Source organism: Trichechus manatus, unplaced genomic scaffold, assembly GCF_000243295.1.
Source record: "Trichechus manatus latirostris isolate Lorelei unplaced genomic scaffold, TriManLat1.0 scaffold00220, whole genome shotgun sequence".
Taxonomy (NCBI): domain Eukaryota; kingdom Metazoa; phylum Chordata; class Mammalia; order Sirenia; family Trichechidae; genus Trichechus; species Trichechus manatus.
This window is the reverse complement of record NW_004444156.1, coordinates 1,214,051-1,240,641: the sequence shown is the minus strand read 5'-3', so window position 1 is coordinate 1,240,641 and position 26,591 is coordinate 1,214,051. Positions and strand designations below refer to the sequence as shown.

Genomic DNA, 26,591 nt, shown 5'->3' with positions numbered 1-26,591 from the left:
CACAACAGATAATAAAAACGAAACTCACTTGGTACATAAATTAAAACTTTTTGTGTTAGATAAATATTAACACTTCCAGTATTTTTTGAACATTTGCTATGTTACTATACTATTACCCGTGTTAGTATTACATTAAGTATATGCTAGATTGTGTCCATGTGTATGCCAAACATATTTTAAAGTTTTAAATATTATTGTTTACAAAACTGAGGACATAACTCTGTACATAAATGGTATACAGTTTAAAAAGTAACTTGACTGAATTCATTGCAATGGTTGACTTATTTGAATTCCATGAGACTGGAGTTCCCATTGGTTGTTGGCCAAGACATGTGTAAGAGCATACCCTTGTGTTTGTATCATAGCAACGAGCATTGCTGGCCCTCCTAGCTGGAGTTGCTGAATCAGCAGACATGGATATGTACAAGATGTTTCTCTCAAAATGGATTAGAGACCTGTTACTATTAATATAATTTGTCCTTGCCCAGTAACCACTCATGCTGGATCCAATTGCATACTGGGTGAATGTAGCAAGAGTTAGAGTCGACAGCCCACCCCCACCTCGTTTATTAGAAACAGTATACTCCCAAGAGACCTGCCAAGATGAGGAGTTTCAGTGACACAGGAGGGGACTGTAGGAGACAGACGTAAGTGAAGGTGTTGAAGTTGTAGGGCCTCATAGCTTAAACAGCCTTGCACGTGGGCGCACTTGTGACCCTGCATGAACTTTATTTCCAGCTGGCACATTCTCTTGAACTGGAGCTGGTATCAGTTTCATTTAGTGGCCTGCCAGTTCCCTTCCAATGCTGCACTCACTTTTCCTTGTGTCTTGTCTGCTTGGCATCTGCGGGCCTTTGCTTTGGACAACTGGTGCCCATTTTGTTGATGCCCTAAGCACGTCCTTACCTTGCTTATTGGGTAATCATCCCTGCTTGCCATAATCACTGAGACAATGAATATGATGGGCGTCCCTGGGTGGCACAGATGGCTAAGTGCTTGACTATTAGCTGAAAGGTTGGTGGTTCAAACCCACCCAGCGGCATCTCAGAAGACAGGCCCGGTGATCTGCTTCAGAAAGCCCACAGCCTTGAAAACCCTATGGAGCAGTTCTACTCTGCACACATGGGGTAGCCATGAGTCAGAATTGACTCGGTGGCAATTAACAACTGTAACGACTCCTGTGATTATGTTCCTTTACGTGGTAAAAGTGACTTTTCAGATGAGGTTACGGTTACTAATCGCCTGGTTAGTAAATATGGAAATTATCTGAATGGGTCTGACCTAATCACATGAGCCCTTTAAAAGCAGAACTTTTTCTGGCTGTGGCATAAGCAGGAGCAGAGATCTGAAGCATGCTGCTGGCTTGAAGATGGAAGGGGTCAGGTGGAAAGGACTTGAGAGCCACCCCGGCCAAGTGCCAGTGAGAAGACGGGAACCTCAGCCACACAGCTGCAGAGAACTGGATTCTACCAACAGTAAGAATGAATGTGGAAGAGGATTTCTCCCCAGAGCTCCGGATGAGAATTCAAGCTGAACAACACCTTGATTTCTGCCTGTGAGAAGCCAGAGAACCCAGCCGTGCCGTGGCAGACTTCCGACCCACAGAACTGGGAGCTAATAAATGGGTGCTGTGGTATTTGTTACACAGCAACAGACAACTAGGAGCACACGGTTAATGCACTCAGCTGCTAACCAAAAGACTGGAGGTTCCAGTTTACCTAGAGGTATCTCTGAAGAAACGCCTGGTGATCTACTTCTGAAATACCAGCTATTGAAAACCCTACGGAGCACAGTTCTACTCTGACACACGTGGGGTTACCATGAGTTGGAATCAACTCTACGGCAACCGCTGGTGGTGGTGGTTATAATAAGATCCCACTCTGGAATATATTACATGCACAGACACAGGAAAATATCTCAAAAGATGGATAATAAAATGCTGATGGTAGTTATTACTGGGGAGTGAGAGAGTGAGTGGTCTTTATTTACTTTACTCTTTATACTTTCTGGGATTATCTGAAAAATTAAAAATGAGCACGTATGACTTTAGTAGTCAGATGGAAAAATAAAGTTTTTAAAGGTAGGAAAGAAAATCATTAAAAAAGCATATCCTAAGTGTCTCACAGGGCAATAGCAGATTTAAATTATGTAACAGCTAAGCATGTGTTTCTATAAATTGTGTAGTATTATCGAAATACAATGTAGTACATTTTTCTAAGTCCATGATCTCCCCTTCTTACTTAGAATAGATTGGTCTGATTCCTTGAGGTATGTTTAATTTCAGAATTTTATTTTAAAAGGATTTGTGTGGCATAACATAATGTCTGTTGTACCCTTACCAAAAGTCATTTATAATGGTCAGATTCTAACAATTTTACCACAAGCTCTCATTAATATTTCCTACAAATAGAAAAAGAATACATTATGTGCCATTTTAAACTTAATTTATTCCTTAAAATTTCAGAATATCATTGTAAAATGTTAGATTCAAAGAAAATTTGTGGGGAACCATAAAGCACCTACAGAGTCCTTTACAGTAAAATCCAAGATAAGAATAATTTTTACAGGTTGAAAATTTATCAAAAGATAAATGGATTATAAAAATACTTTGGCAATCTGATGGATTAAAGGTACTTTAAAAATTATATAATTAAATTATAGATACAACATATGTAATTACATCTAACCTGTAAGTCTAACACCACCCATCATTTCTTCTGGCCAAAACACAGAAATATTTTATCTGAAAAATCCACCGAGTAGTATTGATTAGTTTGATTTCTTCATAAAGATTCTTTTATAAGTTGGGCTAATCTCTGGAAAGCCTAAAATAGAAAAGAGATAAGAATTGATGAAATTAGGATGCTACTCTGCCATAATATCTGAAATGTAAACAAAGAGTACCCTTCTTAGGTTGAGATAAAGTAATGAAAAGTCAAGGTTAATGTCAGCTCTAAGTAGGGTGTCATCATATCCACTCACATACGTAGAAATAAGCATATAGATTTCCAGGGTTTGTTGTTGTTGGGCCCTCAAGATCATCTTTTTTTTTTCCTCCACAACACTAAATATTTTCAGAGAATCTTACAGAATTCTTACAGAATCTTATTATTTTATAGAATCTTTCTCCTGCTAATGCACTTTATATAGTTTCAACTGTCCATCTCTATTGATATATAAAACCTGAGTGAGCTTGTGAAAAGTGTTCTTAATGACACACGGAAGCGAGGGAAAAAAGCCCATATCAGAAAGGATCATCTCCAGGGATGAGCGCAAACTCTTCTCAAGATTAATGGCACTGTTCAACTTAGGGCTCTTCTGCTCGGATTCCCAGACACACAGTTCTTAGGATCTTGTTTATTTGCTTCTTGTTATTTCGGTGAAAGCTGGACTTTGTGATTACCAGTTCGCATTGACTCGACTCTGACGGTGGCCCCTGTGTGTGTGATAGAACTGTGCTCCACAGGGTTTCAATGGCTCAGTTTTTCACAAGTAGATCACCAGGTCTTCCTTCTGAGATGCCTTGTGGGGACTCGAACCTCCAGCCCTTTGGTCAGAAGCCGAGCACACTGACCATTTTCACTACCCAGGGACTCCTGACTTTGTGATTAACTTAACGATATTATTCTATTTAACCCTAGCTGATATTATTTTCTTCAGAGAAAGGACTGATGACAACCGAGAATTTGTACTTTTGGTCCACGCCTATTCCATGAGGAAGGAAGGAGAGATTTCTCCAGAACGTGTTGGTCATCTCCAACAGTGTAGCTTCTGAGAAATTATCCATGAAGACAGCAAAATTTAGCTCCAACTTGCTCTCATCATTTGTCTCTAGAAGTCTAGCAACAAAGTAAACTGTGTCTTTTCATGGTAGCTCATGACTTTTCAACTAATATCTGGTTTTTAGAAAACCAAAAAGACATTGATAATGTTGAACTCACAAAATGAACATATGCACCAAAACACAGAATTGATACCAGGTGTCACCTGAAGCGAATCCTGTACTTACCACATCCATCTGCTCTGGAGAAGCCAAAGAGAAGGACGCTCTAAAGTAAGGAGTCGGAGCTGAGCGATCAATGAAGAAAGCATATCCAGGTACCATTAATACCTAAGAGAGTTTATGGAAAATAAGTGGTTTACCACTAAAGAAAAACTCAAAGAAAACATAGATAAACCTGATCTTGGAGTGGGGAAGGGCTTTTTAAGTTTAAAAGCACAGTTGAAGAAACCACCACAGAAAAATCAGTTTCTATAAAAATTCTGTATATCATACAATAAAGAAAATTAAAAGTACCGAAAAGTTTATCAGAAAAATATTTACAACAAATATGGCAAATGCTACCTCTTCTCCATTTATACAAAATGCACAGAAACTGGTAAGAAAAAAACACTGAAATTGCAGCGTTAAGGGGTAAACGACAGCTTACAAGAGAAATACAAATGGTAATAAACGTGAATAAATGTTTCGCCTCACTAGAAAAGTGGTATCTATTTAAACAATGAGATAATGTTTTTAAGTTACCAAGTTTGGAAGTGACTTGTAAGCTGGCACCTGAAGGATAAGCAGGTATAGGCTTGGCCGAAAGAGGGAGAAGAGAATTTTAGGGAATAAATACAGCAGGTAAAAGCCCTGAGATGGGAAGAAAATTGGTGCATTCAAAGAACTAGAAGAAGGTAAAAATTATGGAAATAGTGGGAAGGGCTGAAAGCGTTAAGTGAGTGTGGCAGGGCAGCGTGTGGAGATGGAATAGTGGGAACAACTGTTACTCCTGGTGATGACTGTGGCAGAGACGGCTGGTTGCCAGCATGACTTCCTCTTCTTCCTGGCATGCAAATTTACTCTGTTCGTCCGCCTCCCTCTAGTCAGGTGTGGCCCTGTGACATACCCGAGCCAGCAGATGTGAGCAGAAGTCATATATGCTACGTCTAGGCCTGGCCATAAAAACCTTCCCCGTGTGACCCACCGTGCTCCTTCTGTTTTGCAGACCTTGGGATCCATGTGTTGAAGACTGAAGGGCAACTGGATGAATCACTGCCTGGAGCAGAGTTGCCTGCAGATCACATCTTTGAATTTTATATGAATCAGAAAGAAACTTTTATTGTGTTAAGCCTTTGAGATTTGGGGCTTTACCCTTTAAAGTAGTTAGTGTTAACTTGTATAATCATGATCTACAAAAGCATTAAGGAACTACTTGTTGTTACAATCTGGACACTGTCTGTCAAAACAGGGTGAGTTGGGAGTGAAATGATTTGGGACATTCTGGGGATAAGATTTCGAAGCAGAAGATGGATGTGCTTCTTTGTCCTGATTAACAATGAAATGAAAGCCATCATTTTCCCTCATAGAGAAGAAAAGTTTGGGGATGTACTAGAAGCACGGAGCAGGGAGGAAAGTGGTAATCTCTTTGTAAAATGACCAAAATCTGGGCTCAGTTAGTGGTCTTAAGGTTGGAGATTATTTAGAAAAAGCAAAGGCATAAGCAACAGGATTCTGGAATAAATGAAGAGAACTGAAAAAATTATAACAAAATACTAAGTTTACATCCATACAATCTAGCTCAGCGATACATGCAAATAGCCACTTACCAAATGACATCGATAGAAAAGCAAAGAGAGTATCAAATTGATTACATTACAATGTATTTCTCTGAAACAAGTTGGTTAAATATTAAGTACCTACTATGCGCTGTTAGGAAACCCTGGTGACACAGTGGGTAAGTGCTACGGCTGCTAACTAAAAGGTCGGCAGTTTGAATCCACCAGGCGCTCCTTGGAAACCCTATGGGGCAGTTCCACTCTAGCCTACAGGCTCGCTATGAGTTGGAATAGACATGATGGCAACGGGTTTGGTTTTCTTTTATGTGCTGTTATGAGTCAAAGTGACTCTATGGCCATGTGTTTGGTGTTTTTTTGGTGCTGTTACTAAGGAGCCCTGGTGAGGCAGTGGTTAAGCGCTCAGCTGCGAACCCAAAGGTTGGCAGTTTGAACCCACCAGCCACTCGGCGGGAGAAAGATGTGGCAGTCTGCTTTCGTAAAGACTACAGCCTTGGAAGGTCTGTGGGGCAGTTCTCCTCTGCCCTGTAGGGTCGCTGGGAGTCAGGACTGACTCAGTGGCAACTGGTATGTGCTGATACTAAAATTTCAACCATTCATAAAGCACAAGTCCTGCCCTCAAGTAAGATGGTTAGAGGACAACGACTTCCCCAAGGTAGCGCGGCCAGTCCTCACGTCCAGGCCGTCTGCCTCTGGGTCTAACCTCTCCACACCTCGTCTCTCACGCACTATGACGGCATTAGGCCATTGTCAACCTTCTCCAACACTGCTTAAAGACTGACTCTGGGAACAGATCTTAGTGCAGCAAATGGCTGAAAACGTGATAAAGGATTTAATTAATGAAGAAGGGATCATTTGTTTGGTAAACTGGGTATCAACACAGAAAAACATTTAGATTTTTCAGCTGTGTCATTTCTCCAAAGTGAATTCTAAGTAGATTTACCATCTATGTACAAAAGGAGAAAATAAAAATCTTACAAGAAATTTTCGTGGGTTAATTTTAAATAAAACAAAAAGTAGGATATAAAGTTTTCTATGTAATTTTAACCGTGTAAAATAATTGCATAGCAAAACTATTAGAAGAATATATACAAGCTCTTCTAGAAAATATACCACATATAGTCACAATATCTGGATGGTGAAATTACGGGCTGTTTTAAAATTTTTCTTTATGCTTTTATGTATTTTTCAAATTTGCTACTGTGAGAATACTTTACCTTCATGTTCAGGAAAAAATCTATTTTAAACACTGATAGTTACCACCTTTCAAGCATTTACTGTGTATCCTGTATTAGTCTAACTGACTGGCACATGTTAACTCATTTAATCATCCCGGTAACCCCATGAGAGAAGGATTCTTATTATCTCCATTGTACGGATGAGGCACAGAGAGGGTAAGTAACTTACCCCAAACCACACAGCTAATGAGGGGTAGAGTTGGGATTCAAACCCAAATCCAGAGACTGATTTTAATCACTAAGCTACTCAGGAGTCATAATGATATAAGGACTGTATTTCCATTAATGTAGACCAGCTGAATAATTCTGCACCCCAAAAATCTATTATGAATTTAACAATGAGATAACAAAAGTGACATTAAAACTTTATGCATTGGGGTGGTGGGCAATGAAAAGCACCTTTCTCCATTTTATTCAAATAAAGAATTACTTTAAAGAAAACAAGAATAAATTTTTTTAGAACTTCTTTTTTCTCTCTGTTTTACCTGATTCTTAATGGCTTTTTCTTCAATCAGTTGTTTGGTATCAGAAATGCCCTTAATTTTAATCCATAAAAACATTCCACCAGCAGGAACGTGCCACTCTGCCAAATCTGCAGACAAAAGAAGAGAATCACCATCTTCTGGGGCCGTTTTAGATGATACCAAATATATCTCTCATGACATTAGGGCAATTTCGGAAAAAGCTTCTACAATGATAGCACTTTAAAAACCATAATTTTGTAAGTTCTGAAAATTAATGTTCTGGCTTTTATTTCAAAGAGTGAGTGAGTTGGGGGTGAGAGGGAAAAAAGAGGGAAGGAAACTGAGCAGTTTATGTGTCTTTACAATTTTTGTCATGAAATCTAGTGTCTCTATTTCCTTTCCTTGCTTAGAACTACACCTCAGACAAATACGGCTGTTTGAACTTTAGAGGAGGACTCTTTAACTCTTTCTAGAATCTTCCAGTGTCTCAGTAAGTCCTATCATCTATGTAATAGTTTAGAAGTCCAATGGATTTGAATTTTTATCAGAACGTAATTAATTATGAAAAGAAGTACTTAAAATTTAAGAATTCCAGATGTATTTGTAGGCTTTATGTTTCATTAAGTATTAGGATAGAGAAATCAAGAAGGATGGATAATTATTTCAATTTTAATTACTATCTTTTTTTTAAAAAGAAAACTTGCTGCTGATTAACACTTTTTCTTCAACACTATTCAAAGCAGTAGAATCTTATAAACAAGATGATAATAAGGAGTTGAATTTTTTGGTTTCTATTATTCATAGGAAAAGCATTTTTGATATCCTTAAAACCATGTAATTCATTTGACTTTCTTCCATTATAGAAAATTAAATCTAAACCATTCTGCAATCAAATTAGCAATAGATAATATTAGACAAAAAATGAGGTGAATGATTAGAAGGCATGTAATGTGTAATGAGAGAATTTGACTTTAGATTGTCCTATTTTGTCTTTTTTAAGCATTTTATTGTTGTTTAGGTGAAAGTTTACAGAGCAAATCAGTTTCCCATTCAACAATTTATACACAGATTGTTTTGTGACATTGGTTGCAAACCCCTGAATGTGCCAGCACTCTCTCCGCTTCCTCCCTGGGTTCCCCGTGTCCATTCGCCCAGCTTTCCTGTCCCTATCGTCCTTCTGAACTTTGCTTTTGGGCAAATGCTGCCCTTTAGGTCTCGTCTGATTGTTCTGAGATGCACATTTCTTACTGGTGTTATTGTTCATTTACAGGCCTGTCTATTTTACGGCTATCGTGTGATCTCTGGAAGTGATTTCTGTTTCAAGTTTGAAAGTGTCCAAGGGCCATAGACTCGGGGGTTCCACCAGTCTCTATCAGACTTATAAGTCTGGTCTTATTTACCAGTTTGAATTTTATTCTACATTTCTCTCCCACTGTCCATGACCTACTATTGTGGTCCCGGTCAGAGCGGTCAGTAGTGGTAGCCGGGCCTATTTTGTCTTTTGAAACGGAGTATATTGCTTGTTTGAAAATTCTTCTTCTATTTGCGGAAAAATTTTGAAATAACCCTAAAACTTTTTGCATATAGACATCTTTGTCTTTAAGTTATTTCTGGTTGATTTTTAGACTATTTTTTTAAACCACAAATTCTTTGCAACAGATAGGTAAAAGAGAGGTTGGCAGAACTGTGTCAGAGTCTGCAGCCTGTTACTTCTGAGAGCATCTGCAGGATAACATTTTCTTGGCCAGAAGACGCCCGGGCTGTTGCTGTGTTCCCACTGGGACTATCAGCAGTATCATGCAGGGTTCACCACCTCTCATACAGCAGCTACTGCTCACCACAAGGACGTATGTGTGTCCCACTCACCACTTAACCACTTGTCTGCAGCTGCCAACAACGCATCCCTCTGCTTCCTGTAGAAATCAATAACCCTAGAAGAGGGAACAAGGAGAGGGATGTCTTCAGAACACTGACTGCAGGTACTAGAAAGCCTCTGGGGTCCAATTTATCAGGATTTGTTTTCTATTTTGGTTAAAATGTTGGAAGCTTGATAAGGGAACAGGACATGGTTGACTTGTCCATGGTAAACTTTCTATAATTGCATTTTTTCCTTTATTGTGGAATAATTAAAAAATGAAAACAGAGAAAGCAAAGTGCATTTCTAAGTAAAATACGGAGCCTAAAATCCAGTTCTAACAGAGTAGTGGGATCCGTCTTTTTGTTCCGTTCTCCAAAATAATCATTGTCATTAGGGCATAGGAGAACTCTCAGGATCAAAGAAAACACTGTTGAAATGATGAATCGCTGCTCTGGAAATAAGAACTTCCCATTTTTCCTTACTTCAGCATGGTCTAGGAAGTGTCACATTTCCATTTCTGAGGTCATTCATAACTTTAACCCACATACTGATTATTCAGGCAAGCTGTGTCCTCACTCATCTGTACTTGAGCCAATTCCTGTGTCCTGTGTCCCTCAGGGTAGACTGATTATTATTATTACATAAATACGCATGTGCATGAATGTGCATACTCATGGGCATACCCTCTAAACCAGTTAAATAAGTTAACCCTAACCTGGAGAGATTCCAGGTGATCTCAGTGTGGGTGGGGTCTGCTTTCAAACCAGACGCCCTCCACCCCAACCCTGCTGCTCCTGAGGAGACTGTGTGAGGAGCTGATAAAACACAAAGACTTTTGGCTTCTAATGGACCGTTCCTCTTGTCCATGGTGGGAGACTTGGGAAGGGAGGGCAGGAAAGGAACACTCTCTGTACTGTCCACTGGGCTCCTGTGTTGTTCAGAAGTGTTTTAACAAACGGTTCAATACCTAGCTACGTGAGCCAGGAAGCCCTCTTCTCCCCACTGGTGTAGAAGCTCTGATACCAGGAGCTAAAGAGATAAACCAATAACACACGTCATGGCTCAGTCCCTAGAATGGGTTTTCTGCCAGATGTAAAAGCAAATCACTCATGATTACATGGAATCCTCCATAAGAGGATATAACACACTGAACCTAGCTTTATGAATAGTCAGTGATTAATAATAAATGCTAATTAGCAACAATAATAATAACAAAATAAATACGTATACAATACTTGTTACATGCTAGGCACTATCCTAATACACTAATATACTTTAACGAATTTAATCTGCATAATAGCCTTATTAGGCAGGTTAGTATTTCTAGTTTACAGATGAGGAAACTGAGGCACAAGGGTTAACTTTCCCAAGGGCACACAGCAAGTGTCAGAGTCCAATTCAAAGTCAGATCATGTTATTAATTACCATACCACACTGCCACTCTAAATACAAAATATATAATACATATGGAAAGCTGTAAAATGTATTTGGGATTTCTTTATCTCCAAATACATTTTAGATCTGGAAGTTCTAAATACTATAAGCAGACAGTGAAGTTTTGTTGATAATACAAAAAATATGAACTAGTCCCCAAAATGGAAAACATAGAGAGATTCATGGGCATCTGCACTTTATGGAACGCACAGCATCAAACAGGTGCTCTATTCTACAAAGACTTTTCCATTCACATTGTGTTTTTCATTAAAAGTCCATCCTTAGGATCTGATTCTCAAGATTGCACTAGAGATGGACCCAATCATTTCTCAAAGCTTGTCAGGAAATTTGTACATTCTCAAAAATTAATTTTCCTTTATTTTAATTAAAATATATTCCAATCTGTGTCTTTAGGAGAGGTTAGTACATGTGTAGGGAAGAGAAACAATTAGTCATTGAACAAGTTTGCGATCCCAGCCCTCATTACAGATTCCAAGACAATGAAGCTAAAGTTATATTACTTCACCAAGCTCAGTTCCATTTTGTTCATTCAACAAAGTTTATATGGAGTTCCTAGGCCAGATGCTAGGGACACACAATGAAAAGATTCCCTTGACCATCAGGGAATTTGGTCTATGCCTCTAAATAACACCATGATAATTCAACTCTCATGTGCCTTTTAGAGTAAACAAATGTGGTATCTGGTCTTCTAATTAAGTCCGTATTGGAACTGAAGATTCAATATCAGTGGTTTTTCCTCCCTGCCACTATAACTCAACCTTACTTGCCAACATCTATTTTCTATTCTGGTTTGAAACAAAATTTCTATTTCTTAAATTATCCTTACCTGTGTAAAAGTGCTGGGGTGCAGTGTTGAAACTTGTGTGTGTAAAACAACTCGCTCTATGAAGGGTTTTGGACCTGTTAGAAACCCTATTCTCAACCTATACAAAAAGAGAAAAGGCATGCTTACATATTAACAACTAATGATCGTAGATCAACAGTATAAACAATCAGTACACATCTCTTTCCTGATTTCGTTAGCAAGAGAGTTGGGACCTAGGGAAGGAATCAATCTAGACAATTAACACATTCTAAAAAAACCACTTCCCATTTAAAATACAAATTTAAATTTCAGTGTACACTTACAATATAATGCAGTGCTGACCTAACATTTCCAACTGTGTTCTTTCATCTGTCAGTTGAAAACCTCATCAGTCCCACCCCAGCTTCAGATTAATGGCAAGTTAGTAGCTTTGACTCTAGTAGGTGAACAGAGGGAGAAAAGCTTGTGTTCATGTTAATAATCAAACTGGTGTTTTAAGGCAAGTGGAATACAAATATCTTAAATGAAAAATACTATGTGGACTAAAAGATACTGAGGTATAGTCTCTATCTCTTTCACGCAGAGCCTTAAGTTAGAGACAGGGGGCCTTACCCAGAGGAGAGGACTTTGGAAAAAGAGTCAGCTCTGATGACACGGCCATCAACATCCATGGAAAGAAATGTTGGTGCCCAGGACTTAAAATGGAGAAAGAAAATACTGTTGGTTTGAGAACTCTGCTAATCACTGTACAGACACTATGTATAGAGAGGAGAGGGCGTGGATTGGGATAAGACTAGCACAATTGTCTCTTCCATGCCCTTTATCTGAACCCTTTAAAAGGGAATATGAAACAGAGATGCACATTCTCTTATGAGCTTATGAGCATCTGCCTGTCTTCATGACTTCTGCCAAATACACACACACACACACACACACACACACACACACACACACACACACACCCCAGGAATTTCTCATTTGCTCAAGATGTCGTTGCTACGAATTTAGGGAAACCTCAAACAGTCCCTTCTTGCCCCAAGAATTGGAACCCAGGATTAACAGCTAGAGAGAAGGATCAAGAGAAACTAGTTTGGACAAGATCAAAATGAAGAAGGGCAGCAGCATGCAGGATAGTTTACAGAGATAGTGCTGATCCTCAGGACCAACTAGAAAGGTAAAAAAGATAAAGATGAAGATGGGAAATCTAGTCAGTGTGGAACACTGACTTCAGTATCTACTTCTGAAGTAGATGGAAATGCGAAACGGGCCGTGGTTGTGCTGAGGATGGAGGGTAGGTAGGCAGACGTGATACGCAAGCAAACTTAGAGAGAAACCAAGAGTTCTTGTTCCTTTTAACTAAATTTAAAGGGAGGACAGAATCCAAGTATATATTCTCTGCAATACTGAGAGCAAATAAAGATGGTGAATGCATGGTGTTGGATTTTGAGGAATCAGGCATTAGGAGTTGGCACCAGTACAGTGTCTACCAGGAAACAGCAATCATGAAAGGTGAGAAAAAATCTGCAAACCCATGTTCTGCAGACAAGATCCAGGAGGTAAAAGCCAAGGATGGCAGACGTGGGGAAGGCTGCCTGGAATGCCTTTCTCCTATCTCCCTGGTGGACATCATTCATGGGGCACAGCCCTTTCTCCTTCAGCTTGAACACAGCTTCCTAATCCTACTCTAGACATCATTTCCACAGCCACTACCCAGAGACGAACGGAGACACCCAAGATGAAACTCATTCGACATCCCCGGCATGATGTTTACGAGGCTATGGCTAGAATTTGGAGTTCAAGAAGACCATCAGCCCTGAAATGCATGGGACAGAGAGCCAGCTACTACTCTGAAGGTAAGTAATTTCTGGAAAGAGCAGTAACACCAAAAATGAAAAGTACAAATTCCTTAATAAAACCAACAGACTAAAAACTGAAGTGGAAGCAAACTAATATAAAGAGCCTGGGTGGTGCAAGTGGTTTGTACTCACCTGCTAAACCCGAGGGTTGGTGGTTCGAACCCAACCAGTGGCTCTGTGGAAGAAAGGCCTGGCAAATTGCTTCCATAAAGATTACAGCCTGGAAAACCTCATGGAGCAGTTCTACTTTGTAACACAGGGAGTCCTCAGGAGTCATGGGCTGACCTGACAGCAGCTAACATCAACGACAGCAAATTAATAATTATTTATTTAAATTCAATTTCAGAGTGGATTCGTTCTGACTTAGTGACCAAGCTAAAATCAAATATAGTACAATAATTGACAATTTATGTTGTTCACATCATCGCTTACCTTGCTGAACTGGAGAAAATAGTAAGGATCATCTTCTATTATGAGGAAGTCGTATTTTCTTGCCAGCTAAGAAAGTTAAAGTAATATATTTATTTCTTAAGAACCATCTAAAATTAGAATCATTTGGAATTACAATTTTTTTGACGTAGTCATTCATTCTTCACTCAACAAGTATCTACTAAAATTGATAAAGTAGAGGGTCCATGACAAAGAGGGAATCCCTCAACGAGACGGGTTGACACAACAGCCATAGCAATGAATTTAAATATACCAGTGATCCCGAAGGGGGTACAGGAACGGGACAGTGTGTCATTCTGTTAGACGGGAGGTCGCCGTGAGTCGGAGCTGACCTGACAGCGGCTAACACCGCCACTGTGCAGACAAGTGAGGGTAAAGAGATGAGTAAGACGCTAAAGACGCTTGTTCTCAAGGAATTTATGTGCGGTGTCTCCTGTAATGGGAGACAGGATGGACATGAGCCGATGGGTAACAAAGAGAAGAAAAGTAGAAGGCGGGGTTTTAGGTCCTAAGCAGATCATTAAAATGGCGTGACGTGTGAGAGAGAGAGACAGGGCAGCCATCTCAGGCTGCATCGTTAGGAAGCCCCTCCTGATGAGGTAAGGGTGGAGCTCAGAGCACAGGAAGGAGCCAGTTAAAATGGCGTGACGTGTGTGAGAGAGAGACAGGGCAGCCATCTCAGGCTGAATCGTTATGAAGCCCCTCCTGATGAGGTAAGGTTGGAGTTCAGAGCACAGCAAGGAGCCAGTTGAGCAAATATCAGGGAAGAGGGTTCTAGACTGAAGGAAGAGTGGGAGCAAAGGCACTAGGGTGAGAGAAGCAAATCTTGGCATGTTTAAGGGCTAGAAAGGTCAGCATGGCTGGAGCGAGTAGGCATGGCTGGAACAAAGATAACAGGAGGCTAGGTCAGAGGACAGAAGGCCACATCACTGAGCTTTGCACAGCAGATGAAGCAATGTGGATCTCATTCTAACTGCAGGGGAAGCTACTGGAGGACAGTGAACAGGGGATGGGGACACTGGCTTTACATTTTCCTTCCAGCAGGGAAGTTTCAGGTGCGGGGTGAAGAGTGACCTGTGAGATCAAGAGTGGAGTGCAGGAGAGGGGGCGTCAAGAGGCCCCTGCTGTGGGCAGTGAGAGAAGGCTGTGGCTCAGAGTCCGTAATGGATAGACTTGGTGACAAAGTCCATAGGAGGAGCTGAATGGGGCGGTGGGAGAGGAGAGAAGGAAAGAGGAATAACCCAAAGGTCGGCAGTTCAACTCCACCAGCTGCTCCTTGGAAACCCTATGGGGCGGTTCTACGCTGTTCTCTAGGGTTGCTATGAGTTGGAATCGACTCTGTGGCAACGGGTTTGCTTTTCTGGTTGTTTACTCACAGTGCGCTGTTTATAGAGATGAAGAATGTGGAGATGGAGAATGGGTGGGGTTGGGGAAAATCACGAGTTTTACTTTGGCCACATTAAGTCTGAAGTGCTACTGGACATCTACTGGGGATATCAAGTAGGAAGCTGGACACGGAAGTCTGGAATTCAGGGGCGAGGTGAGGGCTAGGCAATGTGGAACCATCACTCTGGAGATTGGAAGGTTTACCCATGGAAGTAGATGAGGCCGTTAGGGGTGGGGCGGGGGGGTATAAAGAGAAAACTCAGGACAGAGCCCTGGAGAGCGTGCAAAATAAGAATATGACAATATTGTGAATATATATACATATACACACATATACATGAAATCTTTCTTATGATTCCACTTTATGTGATTAGATTCCATATAGCTTAACATGTGTTTGGTAGTCATTTTAAAAAGCGGTTTGTAGTGAAGGGCTAGGGAGCAGAGTCAGGTGCATAAAAGAGACTTCACAAAAGCCACACATCTTATTTTTAAAAGATTTCTGCACTGCTCAGTATGTGTTCGGTACTTGTTTTCTTGATATTAATAGTGAGACGTTGGGCATCATAGTTGGGTACCTGAAAAAGAGATTTTATAGAAGCAGAATTCCTCCTATCTTAAAGATTTTCTTTGTAACCTAAGGCATCAAGGATGAGGAAGAAGAGACAAGTTAAAAACAGCCATAAAATAATGAAAGTCAAACCTGGGGTCAAATATTAAACAACCTCATAAAATTGAACACCAGGACAACAATATTTCTTTTATATAAAAACATCGATTAAGGGAAAAGGAAAAATCTCATCAATAGTTAAAAAGAATATAGTAACCTATTGTGTCTAAATATATTAGGATCCGTGGCATAGATGATTTCTTTTTATTAAAAATTATCTTCCACGAAGACAAAAGGTTAAGCAGATGAGAACTTGCACAGTATTCTTCTAAAACATTACAACGCAACAGGAACGTAGTCACATGACACGTTCTCATAAAATACCTTGTAGATTTCCTCTTTGCGCTCAGTTGTTAGTGAGGTTCCAGTAGGGTTGTTGCCATTTGGGACAGTGTAAAGAAATTTGGGGGTGTTTTTCTCGGGGTCCTGTGAATCTTCTGGTGTCCATTTAGAAAGTATTTCTTTGAGGGCATCTGGAATAATCCCAAATTCATCACTGGAAACGTTAATAATGTTACAGCCCATTGGCTGCAGCTGTTGAACACAAAGAAAAAGAAAACCCAAGATTCAGATATGATTATGAAATCTAAGTGCCACTGATTTCTCTGTTACTGAGAACGTTCTCATTTATTCCCTTAAACATACATGAACCTTCACTCAGCTCTAAGCTCTGGAGGGCAGAGGTTGTATGTTCTAATCCTTCTGTTCTCCTGGGGGAGATTCTGTTATCGGTCAAAAACACCCCCTGTTCCTTCTTAGAGGAAGAACCATACTTCTCCGCCTCACTGTGTCAGACTTGGCCACGTGTCCTGCCCTGGCCAATAAATCGTGAGCATAAGTGACGTGTGTCCTTTCCAAGCAGAAGCTTTATGACCCAGCTTGCAGCTGTCCTTGTCTCGTCTCCCTCTGCTCTAAGACCAACAGTGTTCCAGACAGAGGGTGGTTCCACCAACTCTGGGCTTGGAATGAAGATGACATGGAACAGAGATGAGCTGACTTGAGGCGGACATGGAGTGTGAGTCTGAGTGAGAAATAAACCTTTGTAGCTGTGACCACCGAGATATTGGGGTCATTTTCCACATAGCAGAACCTAGCCTCTTTTGACTGGATTATCTTCTTAATTATATTTAGAACTCGCTCACAAAACAAAAACAATCCATTGCCATCAAGTCGATTCAGACTCATGGTGACCCCTTGTGTGTCAGAGTAGAACTGTGCTCCATAGGGCTTTCAAAGGCTAATTTTTTTTTTTGCTTTAACATTCATTTTATTATCCTTCATATCCTATGTGAGATAACACTTTGATATGAAGTGGGTACATGATTTGTACAGAATTTGCTATAAATCAGAACGAGAGAGAAAACCAACACTAAAGTCTACATTTTAGAGTGTGATTAACATTTGATTCTGTCTTATAAAGAGATCATATTCCCCCCTCCAGACATGCAACTAGTAGAGAATGACGCAGGGCTTTCAGAAAAGAAAATCACAACTTGAGGGCTCGTTTGTCCTGGCGTCACTGCATTCAATCGTCAGTTGTGGGTTGCTTTCTTTCACCTCCTCCAACAGCTTCTGAATTTCCACATTAGACTGATCTATTGTCAACCTAAGTTTCTGTAAGAAGCCATTCTTTTGTTTTAAAGCTTCAAAGGGCAGTGTAACTCCACTCTGTCCCAAGATATTCTGGCCCAGGTCCAGACTTCCCAGGCTCTTATTGATGAGAGCTGATGCAAGATCCTGACAACACAGAGTCGTGATGGAACAGCCCCGGAGCACCAGTCTGTAGTTTACAGTCGGGGTAACTCAAGCCCTCACACAGAAGCTGCACCCCACCATCCCCAAGCTCATTCTTTGCCAAGGACAGGTGTGTAGGCTTCTGGTTGATGATTAAAGCAGAAGAGAGATCCTCGCAACTGGCTTCTGTAAGATGACAATTTTCCAATGATAATATCCGCAGAGAGCACCTTGGGTGTTTCAGAGCCATACACAGCAACTTCACATCCTCACCTGAGAGCTCATTGGCTGTGAGGTTCAGGCATGTCAGGGATTGGTTGATTTCGAGGGCTGAGATTATCCCATTCCTCAGTGGTAGCCAAACAAGATCCCAACCTCAGATACTGAAGGTTGCACTTGGTGTGTCTCAGGGCCTCACACAATAGCAGTAGCATCTTCTCACTGTGGATGCTTCCTTCCAGGATCAAGTGTGTTAGAGTCCTTTTACCAATGACAGCCAGACACAAGTCCCGATAAGCTTCAACAGGGGAGACGTTTTTAATTACCACCTTCTGGAGATTATAGGCGACACGGGTCATCTGCTCACAAAGAATCCTCACCGAGTGTCACTCAGGAAGCTGTGACTCACATCCAGAACGCTCAGATTCTCATTTGAGCTGACCACAGAGCAGAGGTCCACCCAGAGAGGAAGAAGGTGGTAATCATGCCAGGTCCTCTCAACCTGAGAGCCTGATTCCAAGGAAGTATCATTCTCCAGAAAGATCCCTTTTTCAACCTTCAATGACATTTTCTGCAAATTCTGACAATGCCTGAGGCATAAAGAAGCGTGTACAACGTCTGTTTCATTTTTCAACCTCCAGGACACTTCCTTGAAATGGGCCATTGCATCCTTCACAAACTCCTCCTCTGAGATTCATACAGAGAGTGAAAAACATCCTTCATGCTCATCACTGAGAAAGGTTTGTTCTCATCGGACTTCACTTTCCATCTTAGCAATTCCTGTTTGACCTCTTTTGACACTCGGCAGCCAAATGTTGTCTCCAGCTCCCTGGCTCTCTTTTCATTTGAGAGGCCAAATAAGAAGTATCCCACCTGGGTCAGGATGGGGTTCTTTAATCTTTCTTCCTTGAACAGCAGCTTCTGCACATCCCCAATGTTCCCCCTGTGGCTCTCCCTGTCTTCTTCCTCCTCCCTCCCCAGAACATAAAACATGGCAGCAAAGAACTGCTGGACACTGAGGTGGATGAAGGAGTAGCAGCCTTCACAGTCCTTGCCCTTCTGAAGGATATTCTTGTCCAGGAAAGGACAAAGTTCAGACTCCTTCACCCCAAGTCTCTTGAGGTCTTCTCCACCAAACACAGATGTCTGCGTCCATACACCCTCAGCTGTCAGGAGACACAGAGCCTTCACTGGGGCTTGGAGGCACCGACCCTGACAGCTGTCAGGTACCGGCATGAACTCGCTGCAGACGAAACGCAAGAACAGCGATGTGCTGGTTTGGCAAGTGGGTGTGGGGTCCTCTCCATTCTCCATCTGCAGCTTCAGACGAGTACAGACAATCCAGCACACCATGGGCGCTGAGCCCATGCTGAACAAGGCCGTATTGCTCCTCATCAAGTCTAAAGCTCTCAGGGCTTGGTCCTCATCTTGGAAGTGTTTCAAGAAATACTCCTCCCTGTCCACCTCCAAGAAGCCCTCCATTTCTATGAGGAGTCGCTGCTGCATCAAGAGCCAGAGCTCTCTCAGGGCCCAGGGTCGTGTGGTGATCAGGAGAGTTGCTCTGGGGAACATTTTCCTTGTCAGCAAACTACTCAAGAGGATGGGCACTGGCTTCTGCTTTTTCCAGTCACCACATATATCACGGATCAGTGCCCCAGGGGGGAATCTCAGTTCATCGAAGCCATCAGTGATGATCAGGATTCTCTGTGATTGGTCTAGCACCTCCAGAATGGCATCCTGCAACTCTGGACAGTCCTTGGAAATCAGCTCAGCACAAGAACACGGCCCCATCTGGTTGAGTTCCTTGCAGCTGAGATAGAAAGCATATCTGAATGTCTTTTTGAGGTTGTCCTCTGTCCACACCAGCATCACATTTTTGGCCAGTGTGGTTTTCCCAACACCAGTAGGCCCTTGCAGCACCACTGTGTGGGGCTTTAGCTTTGAAGACGTTTTGGGATTCAGGAATGGTATGAGCTTTTGGCTCCTCTGGATGATGCTGTAATGCCACTTGTTTCTGTCTCTGGGCCAAAATTTCTTCCTCCAGATGGAAGAATATTTCTCCATCGTGTTTGTGTGTTCCTTGTTTTTGTCTGGTTTTTCTACTTCCAAGTCCTCTTCTGTCTCTCCCAGATTCAGGTCATCTATTCTTTCCTCCTTTACTGTCTCAGACAAATCCATGAGCTTCATCTTCTCCAAAAGGGTCAGAGTCACAATCCTTATCCAATATTTTGGGGAGTTTTTTTAATCAGAATTTCTGCTAGTGTCTTGCTATTGGCCTCTTCCACCTCAGACCAGGGTGTCTGCTGAAGCTCTCCTTTCAAAGGCTAATTTTTGACAAGTAGATCTCCAGGCCTATCTTCCAAGGTGCCTCTGGGTAGACTCAAATGGCCAGCCTTTCCATTAGCAGAAGAGCATGTTAATTTTTTGCACCACCCAGAGACCTCTACTTTGTGTCCATCTTTATCCTAAAGTATGGTATAACCCAACTGAATCTAATCCTCAGCAGTGTGGTCTGAGCAGTGCACTGCAGAGCCTGACGGCCAGCTTCCTCACTCAGGATATTACAGTCCCATTAATTTAACACTGGATGGATAGTCCTAATTATGCCATATTAGTTTATGGTTATATTAAGTTGACATATAATATAGTTATACAAGAAATCAAATGACGTATGGCATTGGATGAAACTGCTGGGAAAAAAAAAAACTTCTTGAAAGTGTTAAAAAACAAACATGTCACTCTGAGGACTAAGCCATGGTGTTTTCAATTGCTTCATGCACGTGCAAATGCTAGACAATGAATAAGGAAGACTGAAGAAGAAGTAATGACTTTGAATTACGATGTTGCTGACGAATACTGAATAAACCATGGACTGCCAGAAGAAGGAGCAAATCTGTCTTGGAAGAAGTACAGCCAGTGTGCTCCTCAGAAGTGAGGATGGCAAGACTTCGTCTCAAGTACATTGGACATTATCAGGAGGGACCAGTCGCCAAAGAAGGACATCATGCTTGGTAAAGTAGAGGCTCAGAAAAAAAGAGGAAGGCCATCAGAGGGATGGACTGACACAGTGGTTGCAATAATGGGCTCAAACATAGCAACGATTGTGAGGATGGCACAGGACCGAGCAGAGTTTCGTTCTGTTGTACACAGGGTCACTATGAGTTGGAACCAACTCGAAGGCACCTAACAACAACAACAGTAGTACTTATGCTGATGGTAATAAAAGACGATAATAAAAAACTAAGATTTTGTAAATTAAGTCACATTTCAAGTAAAATATTAAGAAAACTGGACATGATTTTGCACAATGTAGTTTTAGCATCTACACATTTGGATTTCCAGTGCTGGGGGAATTAGCGCATCCCATGTGACTCCAATGGGAGAGGCCATCTGGAGCTTGCACCTGGTTTCCTCCAGCCTCTGTGCCTTTCCCTTTACTTGTCTTACTCTGTGCCCTTCCTGTAATGAACTGTAATTGTGAGTATAACAACCACCACCACAAAATGTACTCATACAGCATGAGGGTTCATTTAACGTATTATACGTACATCATTTAGAGTTCTCTTGTTTACTGATGGAAGATGCCATTTTATTTTCGGTGGACGGAGATAATTCTAAATGTGCAATCATTTCTTCTCATTTATTTTAAGAAAGAGAGGTACCTTTTGTAAAAATGGGTACTCACAGCTTGAAGTGTTCCTGAATAAACCGGTTCATTTACGATGACATTATCTCCAGGATTAATGAGCATTTCAAACACCTAACAAAAGAAGCCTAAGTTAGCTCAGACAGTATTGTTTCCCTCCTCAGAGATCCCTTTTTCAGTTTGAGCTCACTAGGATTCTAGGGCAGGGGTTCGCAAACTTCTTGTATAAACAGATAGTGAATATCGCCAGCACTGTGGGCCACGTTTTTCTTGCTCCTACTCAACTGTGCTGCTACAGTGGGACAGTAGCCACAGACAACATGGAGATGAACGGGCATGACTGGTTCCAATAACACTTTATTTACAAAATCAGAAGGGCTGGGTTTGACTCTGGAGCCATAGTTTGCCGACCCCTACTCTAGGGTAATGTGACAATCAACATAGCTGGTTTGGCTTCTAAGACTCATGTATTCCTTTCATTCCTTCTTTGAACATTTACTAAATGTCTACTATAAGCCAGGTGGGAGTCCCTGGGTGGTGCAAAGGATCAACATGCTTGCTGCCGACAGAAATGTTGGCCATTGGAATCTACTCAGAGGTGCCTCAGAAGAAAGGCCTGGAGGTCTACTTCTGAAAAACCATGCACTGAAAACCCTATGGAGTACAGTTCTACTCTGACACCCATGGGTCACCATGAGTTGGAGTCTCCTCAATGGCAACTTTTTTTTTTTTTTTTTTAATAAGCTAGGCCTGTGTATGGTACCGGAGAGAAAACTGTGAACAGAATTGACATGGTTTTTACCCTCACAGAACTAACAGTCCACTGAGAGAGGCAGGCACTAAACAAATAATCACCCAAATCAATGTTTAACTAAAAACAGAGGCGGGTGCTACAAAGTGTAGCCACACAGTGCTTTAGGAACTCATTGTAGAGGACCTTCCCTAGGCTGGGCCTTCAGGGAAGGCTTCCCTGAGGAGGAGATGGGTCAGTGTAAGGAGTGACAATGGCTACATCTTGAGGAACCAAAAGCATCCTGTGGCTTCAGGTAGATCATGAAACAGAGAGTGGACTGAGACCAGCCAGAAGTGGGCAGAGACCATACCAGGCAGGGACTTGGCCAAGGGAGGCCAGAATGAAGAGGGGGAGTCACATGACTAGATATGCATTCTGAAGAGATCACTCTGGCTGAAGTATGAAAGAATAAAAGGGAGAGGATACATGTGGAGAGATTTTTGGGGAAGTTACTGCCCAGTCCTGCTGACAGTTAAGGGTAGTTCTAACTAAGGTGATGATGTTGCAGTTGAAAGGAGTGAGGAAGAGGGTGTCACGGATGACTCGAGATTTCTGGCTATAGAACTAGACAGGTGAGGTGTCACTCACTGAAAATCAGCCAAAAAAAGTCCGTATCTGAGGGAGAAGATGATGAGTGCGGTTTAGGGTATGTTCAGTTTGAGGTGAACTAGGATGGTGTCTGGTGCACAGACGGACAAATGGATTTGGACATCCTGTGATGGTGTCTCGTGGACAGATGGACAAATGGATTTGGATATCCTGTGATGGTGACCAGTGGACAGATGGACAAATGGATTTGGACATCCTGTGATGGTGTCCAGTGGACAGATGGACAAATGGATTTGGACATCCTGTGATGGTGTCCAGTGGACAGATGGACAAATGGATTTGGACATCCTGTGATGGTGTCCAGTGGACAGATGGACAAATGGATTTGGACATCCTGGGATGGTGTATGGTGGACAGATGGACAAATGGACTTGGACGTCCTGGGATGGTGTATGGTGGAAAGATGGACAAATGGATTTGGACATCCTGGGATGTTGTCTGGTGGACAGATGGACAAATGGATTTGGATATCCTGGGATAGTGTATGGTGGACAGATGGAAATGGAGTTGGAAGTTAGAGGACCTTGGATGTTACTACCACGTGGCTGATCACATGGCTGTGAAGGAGGCCTCGGGAAAGTGCAGACTGAGGAGAGAAGAGGGTACAGGACAGAGCCTGGAGGGGCTCCAGTAACTAACAGCTGGATGGAGGAGCTGACAGTGCAGAGAAAGCAGGGCAAGCAGCTGAGGGAAGCCACACAGTGGGTGCCGGGGGGCCAGAGGACGAGAGTGCGTCAGCAAGGATGGGGAGCTCACCAGTGTACAAGGCGAGCCAGGGGATAAGAAGACAAGCGTGTGACACATCTCAGGACATTTTGCAGACAATTGATGCCTACTGACATCATTGATCCAGACAACAGATTTTTCCAGCCTAAATACAAGGGGTCTGCTATGACTAAGTCACATAATCACAGAACGACCCCTTCTTACCTTGTGATGTTCACAATCCCCAGTTCAAGCCTCCCCTTCCTATCATTTTAACAACTCACATCTCACGACAAACAGTTCTCAATGACTTTTGTTCCCTGGTCTGGCCTGGGGTGTTCATTTCACCTTTTCTTGATGAGCTTTTGGCATCCTAGGACAAACTGTGTCATTTTCTGAAAAGTTTCTAATTGATTCAGGCTTTACAGGTCATCCTGGGATCAAAGAAATCACTTGGGTGGCATGTGCCAATATCAATGCAGCAAATGAAAACCTAGTTACAGACATTTTCCATGTCAGTTAGGAGATGTGTGAATGTCAAATATTCTAAACGAAAAGGGAGGGCTGTTTATCATCTGGCGCTACTGATTAATAGATGTAGACAGAAACACAGGAGCCTAAAATGACACCCGTCCTGGAGAACAAAGTCGAAGAAAAATCAGACACAGATTCCGACCACGGCCTCTGTAGTAAGCATGCCTACTGTGAGTCAGAATTCCGCTCAATGCAGGGGATGCTCTGGGTTATGAATAAGCAAATGATTGATATATTTGGCCATCCATGCAATGTCCCTTCTTTGATGTGACTGAAGTTGTGACAGAAAAAGAAGAAAGGATAGTTAAGGGCCCTGGTGGTACAGTGGTTAAGAGCACAACTGCTAACCAGAAGGCCGGCAGTTCAAATCCACCAGCTGCTCTTTGGAAACCCTATGGGGCAGTTCTACTCTGTCCTATAGGGTCGCTATTGGTCAGAATCGACTCCATGGCAGTGGATCAGCCTGACTACTACACATTAACTTATTAAGTTTCATTCCTTATCCTTAACTGGTTCTCTTTTACTACCTCTAAACTTTCTTTTAACTCATTTCTTCTTTATTGTGTCTGTTTTTATAAAGTTCCATTTTACTGTTTCTGTATTATTACATAATCCTTTTATTTTTATTTAAGTTTTTTAGCTTACCTTTATACGTAAAGCAGAAAGCTCAGGCCTGTAGTTTCAGATCTGATAATAACCCCTGTTCTTAGTAAGGCCGTTCAGACTTCTTTGCCTGTGACGGCCTTCTCAATCTTCTGGATTAGTTCTATGATAGCCTTCCCAACTTTCTGTATTAATTCTATGACGGCCTTCCCAGTCTTCTGTATGAATTCTTTGATGGCCTTCCCAATCTTCTGTATTAGTTCTATGCTGGCTTCCCAACCTTCTGTATTAATTCTATGACGGCCTTCCCAACTTTCTGTATTAATTCTACGACGGCCTTCCCAGTCTTCTGTATTAATTCTATGACAGCCTTTCCAACCTTCTGTATTAGTTCTGTGATGGCCTCCCCAACCTTCTGTATTAGTTCTGTGATGGCCCTCCCAACCTTCTCTATTAATCTGTGATGGTCTTCCCAACCTTCTGTATTAATTCTTTGATGGCCTTCCCAACCTTCTGTATTAATTCTTTGACGGTCTTCCCAACCTTCTGTATTAACTCTATGACAGCCTTCCCAACTTTCTATATTAATTCTATGACGGCCTTTCCAACCTTCTGTATTAATTCTATGATGGCCTTTCCAACCTTCTGTGTTAGTTCTGTGATGGCCTCCCCAAACTTCTATATTAATTCTATGTTTCCTCCCCAAACAGGAGGCCCCACAGAAAGGTGAATTATTTTATAGACATAAAGGCTAGAGTTCGGAAAGAATAAGATACAGATACCACTTTCAGAATCGACATAGATAATTTGTAGAAATGGTATAGGGTAAGATATCACGGTCAGCAAGGGACAAATAAATTCCCTTTCCTTCATAGATTTAGGACTTAACCCCATCTGGCAGAAAGGGAGATATACAGATGGCAAAGGTCAAGTTAATTCCTCTTGCTGTGAGGGGTTTCTGTTGTGACCCATCAGACTTGCACTGACTGGTTTTCAGAAGTAGATTGCCAGTCCTCTCTTCCTACTCTGTCTTAGTCTGGAGGTTCTGCTGAAACCTGTCCACCATGAGTGGCCCTGCTGGTATTTGAAATGCCAGGGTATTCCACCAATCATGAAGAGGGCACAGGACCAGAAAACACTGTGTTCTGTTTATGCACAAGGTTGTTCCGAGTCAGGGCTGACCTGACGGTGACTGACAGCAACATGAAGGGTTATCTCTGAGCTTGTTCACTAATTCCCGTATTCACTGGTCAGAGATAACAAGAGTCTGCACAGTACATGTTTGTGATGCGGATTAAATGCAGATATTTCAGGTGCCGAGCAAAACGCCTGCCACAAAGCAAGTGTGCAGCAAATGTCAGCTAGTATTATCTCCTGTCAGAAAGAAGGGCTAAACTTTAACTACGACAAAACAAAATCACTGTTGGTGGCAGACAGTCTTTAGCATTTAAACTGCCAATACAAAATTCCTCCAAACAGCAGGAGAATTTGCTGAGTTCCTTAATACTCCGCAGTCAGTCCAGCCTGGCAGGCACATCAGGGGGCAGTGGCTGACAGCTGACTGCTGGGAGGATGCCTGGATGGAGTTTATCAAATGTCTTCCAATAGATGGTGTTGTGGGTTGTCTGTGCCCCCAAATAAGATATGTCTCGGTCCTTACCCCTGACACCTGTGAGCGTGACCTTGTTTGGTAACAGCGACTGCAGATGTAATCAGTTAACAATCGCTCATACTGGAGTAGACTTAGTCCCGTGTGACTACTGTCCTTATAACAGAAGACACACAGAGACAGATACAAAAAGGAAGTCCGCCATGTGAAAACAGAGGCAGAAACTGGAGTTATGCTGCCACAAGCCAAGGAATGCCAGGGACCACCAGAACCTACAAGAGACAAGCAGGAATCGTCCCCCAGTCTTCAGAGGGGGCACGGCCCTGCCAACACCCTCAGGTCAGACTTCCAGCCTCCAGGACTGTAACAAAGTGTGTTCTGTTGTTTTAAGCTACCAGGTT

General features: G+C 42.0%; 1 protein-coding gene and 1 pseudogene across 1 annotated transcript in view; both read right to left on the bottom strand.

Moving 5' to 3' along the window:
• Positions 1-2,665: 2,665 nt before the first annotated feature.
• Positions 2,666-26,591, bottom strand: part of AADAT (aminoadipate aminotransferase) — a 33,892-nt gene continuing 9,966 nt past the window's right edge. Inside the window, exons 4-13 of the mRNA XM_004388875.2 lie at positions 21,377-21,451; positions 16,063-16,272; positions 13,665-13,730; positions 11,989-12,071; positions 11,398-11,494; positions 10,084-10,145; positions 9,125-9,189; positions 7,280-7,386; positions 4,010-4,111; positions 2,666-2,825 (exon numbers count right to left, since the gene is read on the bottom strand). Coding sequence (XP_004388932.1) covers positions 2,784-2,825; positions 4,010-4,111; positions 7,280-7,386; positions 9,125-9,189; positions 10,084-10,145; positions 11,398-11,494; positions 11,989-12,071; positions 13,665-13,730; positions 16,063-16,272; positions 21,377-21,451 — 909 coding nt within the window. The 3' untranslated portion in view covers positions 2,666-2,783. The remainder of the gene's footprint in view (positions 2,826-4,009; positions 4,112-7,279; positions 7,387-9,124; positions 9,190-10,083; positions 10,146-11,397; positions 11,495-11,988; positions 12,072-13,664; positions 13,731-16,062; positions 16,273-21,376; positions 21,452-26,591) is intronic.
• Positions 17,212-21,221, bottom strand: LOC105756901 (NACHT, LRR and PYD domains-containing protein 7 pseudogene; annotated as a pseudogene).